Source organism: Plasmodium fragile (genome assembly GCF_000956335.1).
Source record: "Plasmodium fragile strain nilgiri unplaced genomic scaffold supercont1.60, whole genome shotgun sequence".
Classification (NCBI taxonomy): domain Eukaryota; phylum Apicomplexa; class Aconoidasida; order Haemosporida; family Plasmodiidae; genus Plasmodium; species Plasmodium fragile.
The window spans coordinates 132,208-136,340 of record NW_012192640.1 but is presented as its reverse complement, the minus strand read 5'-3'; the positions used below and the strand labels follow the sequence as shown (position 1 = coordinate 136,340).

The 4,133-nt window shown below is 37.9% G+C and overlaps 1 protein-coding gene across 1 annotated transcript; it reads right to left on the bottom strand.

Moving 5' to 3' along the window:
• Window positions 1-13: 13 nt before the first annotated feature.
• Window positions 14-3,725, bottom strand: AK88_04361 (uncharacterized protein; the record flags this gene model as incomplete). Its single annotated transcript, XM_012481971.1, has 9 exons — window positions 14-491; window positions 698-798; window positions 906-989; window positions 1,091-1,128; window positions 1,233-1,294; window positions 1,405-1,515; window positions 1,693-1,753; window positions 1,924-2,065; window positions 2,196-3,725. The coding sequence occupies 9 exons, from the start codon at window positions 3,723-3,725 to the stop codon at window positions 14-16; spliced, it is 2,607 nt and encodes an 868-aa protein (XP_012337394.1).
• Window positions 3,726-4,133: the final 408 nt, after the last annotated feature.

Genomic DNA, 4,133 nt, shown 5'->3' with positions numbered 1-4,133 from the left:
AAAAAAAAAGGCCCTATTTTCTCTTCTTCTTTTTAACCGTTTTGGTGTTTATTAAATCCATCAAATTAACATGAACCGAGCCTGAACCAATGGACAAATTTTCTTCCTTTTTTTTCCCCATGTCTGATTTAATATCACCCGCGTCGCTTTTCTGTTTAGCTATTTCAAGAAAACTTCTCCTTGGAATGTGACAGACGTTTGGATCGGCTGCGTTGACCAATTCGGTGTTGTCCCAGTTTACGGGGGGGGAATTTTTTGGCCCACATTTTTGTCCCCCTTTTGGCCCATTCGATCTACCCTTTAGGCCATGCGGTTTACCCGTTAGGCCATTTGGTCCACTTCTTAGCTCATTTTTTGCCTCCACCGGGTGGTCATCCCAATTTAGATTCTCAAAAAGCTGCTCCACAAACGCATGTTCGTTTTCCTTTACCACCCAGTCCTCGTCCAGTTCCCCGTGAAGATATTTTTCTTCGTCCAACAAGTTTCCATACCTGCCGAAGGTGGAGTCATCAAGGGGAAAAAAAAAAAAAAAAAGACAGTTATGCAAAACGTTAATCATATTGAAAATACGCGCGTAAACACCGGCAGATGTCCATTCGTATTCGCGCATGCGTGTATTTAATTGTGTAAATGTGGTATGGCGTGTTTATATAAGCACATTCGAATGTTTTTTCCCCCATCAGTGTGGCTAGGCTACCTTAAAATGCTCGAGCTTATGTTGATGGTGTCGCTCTGTATGTTTATCCTATTGTTGGGCAAATTCCAGTAGCGCTTCTCCTTTCTGTCTATTTCTTCTTCCTACGAAGTTTTCATAAGGGGTGTAAAGTGAGGTGGGTGCGATTTGGAAGGTGTAAAGATCGAGATGCATTTTCTTTTTTTTTCTCTTTTCCATTTTCGTTTATTACGGCTAATAGTTTAAAATATTTTTCCTCTTCCATTTTTTTTCTCAAAATTGCGTGGTGCTTCTTCTTCCTCTCAGATATTTCCTTCTGTGTTGTGTAAGTATAAATTGAAAAAAGGAAATGAAAAAATATATATATAAACAAAAAAAGTGACATTTTCCCTTTCGCTGCTTCTTCCTTATGCCTACCACAAAATGCCTTTTGGTCCTTTCCGATAGGAGATCATCTGTGCAGGGAAGAACAAAATGTGCAGTTTGTACACACACGTGTGGGGAAAAAGGGGAAGCTTCACAAAAGCGCGGTGTGTAGAAATGGGCCTCGTGAACTAACCTATGTTCAACGACACGAACAGGACGTTAACGCCGAGTGGCAGGTGGGACAAAATGGCGTGCCTGATGGAACAACAGACAGAAAAATGTGTTAAAAAGTGGAAAAAAAAAAAAAAAAAAAAAAAAAAAAGGACTTCACGCATGTACTTTTTTACTACATCCATTTGTGCTACCTTTTTCTTATTTTTTCATCCAGCTCAAAGGCTTCAATGTAGGTGATTTGCCTGTTGCAGAGAAACTTGGGCATCCTGTTCATATAGTTGTCGTACTCGAAAAAGAGTAAGCTGAGCGGACGGTGGGGAAGGATGCATGTCCGTGAGTGTTAACCCTAGCTATTAAAACATGCGCCATCACATGCAAGCGGTTGTACGGCGAGCACGGATACAGCATGCACTACACATGTGCACATGTCGCATTTGCACGTTATGCATTTGCGCGTTAAGCATTTAGGGAGGGAGTACTTCAAAATGAAGGGGTCCAGAAATATGCATTGCCCATCTATACATTGGTAGAAGTATGTCTCTGCGGGAGTGGGAAAAACAAAATTAACAAACAAATAAATACATTTCGCATGGTATATGCATAGATGGCAGGGGAGAGGGTAGTGTAATGGGCTCCCACCAAATTGCACATTACTTCTTCCTTTACAAGCGTACACATATATGAAAATTTTTTTTTTTTTTTGTACGAACGATTCGAATGCTTCAAATCCCGGGAACCTTCATCGGTGGGCTTCTCTGCATCGAGTGCACATTTCTCATCCGCAGGCGATTTCTGATTCTTGGCCAACTCCGTTTCAATTTTCATTTCATTTTTTATTTGTTCTATGCTGTCCTGTGTAGGAGAAAAAAAAAGAAAAGAATGGATATTATTTGTGAGTAACTTTTTCCGTGGCAACCCAACAAAAGACTTCACCCTTTTGACCGTTCCAATATGGTGAGTAAAAAAAAAAAAAAAAACTTACGTAAACGTCGTGGGCCAAATTATCATAAAGGTAAAAGGAGTCAAAGGAGGGCTCGTCTACGTTCAGTTCAGGATTCATCCTTTCAATGGGGATGTTTAAATACTCGCTAATTTTTAACTTAATATTTTCTATTGCCTTCTGAATGACAATGGGGTCTGATGCGAACAAGTGCATGTTCTTATTCGTGAGAATGAAATTAAAAATGTTCAGGTCTTTTATCCATATGGAGAGTGGATTGTACAGGTAAAAAAGTTTTGAAAATTGAATGCCCAAATTGAGGTTTAATTTTGAAATTTTTTTTGTGTGATTTTGACTAAAGGTACTTAAATTTTTATTCATATAATCTATATTAACAAAATATTTATAATCGCCTGCTTTATTATTTTTAACAAAATTTTTATTTGTTACTTTAAAGCTGTTATTGAAATATAGTCTGTCCGATTTTAAGTGAATTTTTTTATCCTCTGTGTAGAGAAGACACATATTAATATTGTCGTTAATGTTATAATTTTTTACGTAATGAAATTTCACTACTCTTAGGTCATTTTCATTTATTATTTCAAAACAGATGGGACATTTTTTCCACGTTTTTTTTTTTTCATCAACAAAATATTTTAAAATGCAAAAAAAACAAAATATATGTCTACATTTGGTAATTCTGGGTGAAATTATTTTGTCCTCCAAACATATAGGACATGCTAATGTTGTATTGTCAAATACAATGTAGTCCACTTTCTCGATCTGCTCCCATTTTATATTTTCATCTGCGCTTTGTGTTAAGTAATTTTTTTCCTTCACATAGTACCTGAAATTACAATTTATATATTGATTTTTATTTTTTTTTACCACTGGGGGGTTACTTTTATTTTTGTTAAATGTGGGAGGTACCCTGATAGGTTTATATCTGTTGTAGTGTACTATATAATTTACGTTGGTTCCCTTTTTGTTTTTTTTTCCTTTTTCTCCACAGGGATGTTTCTCCGTCATGGGGCTTTGTATGCACCGCCACGGTTCGTTGCAACTGTGCGGGGGACAGTTTGCAGAGCTGCATTTTTGCATGTCGCAAAATTGGGGGCCATCATGCGGGAGACCCCCCGGTTGACTTTCGTTTTTTTGTGTACTGTTCTCCGCGAGGAGGTCTCCCTCCTGGGCTGTGTCTTCCCTCCTTGCATTGTCGACTTCCCCGAGGGGTTCCTTCCCGAAAGGTACCTCTTCCGGTTGAAGCCCAACCGCGGCACTTCCAGAAGCACCACCACTTGTACCTACAGAATGATCCTTTTTAGAGGTTGGACTTTTCTCCCTCTTGTTATTGGGTTTAAGCATGGCAAGGTACACGTCGGTTTTTTTTTCCTGGCCCAAGAAATATTCTTCTTGGTGATGAACTGGCTGGTGGGCTTGATGAATTTTTTCACAAAAGTTCTCCTTGTGTGGTTGGTTTTGTGTAAGGAAGTGTTGGTGCGTGTCCTTTGCTTGTTCTTTTTTCTGGTTAACTAAGTTGCAAATTTTGAAATTTATCGCTTCATCGTCCATCCTGATTTTTAGCGGAACGTACACAGGTACAACATGCGTGTGTGTGAGTGTGTATGGTTCGTACGCACTTGTGTGTTTTGTGTTGTTTATACATGTGTCTTTATTTTGGGCAAACACGTTCGAATCAGTTGGCGCGTATAATTTCTTCTCGTTCTTCTCCTTAATCTGCTTACACCTCTCACGCATATACACTCGGGAAAAAAAAAAAAAAAAAAAAAAAGTCGCTCGAATTAGCTTTGTTGAGAAGTAAGCAAAAAGTTAATTGTACATTTTATCATTATTTGGAGGCAAAAAAAAAAAATAAAACACAAACACATATGTTTTTTTCCCCCCTCTTTTTTTACAAATTGTCAAAAAATAAGACAACATCTAACGTACAAAAAAAAAAAAAAAAAAAAAAAAAAAAAA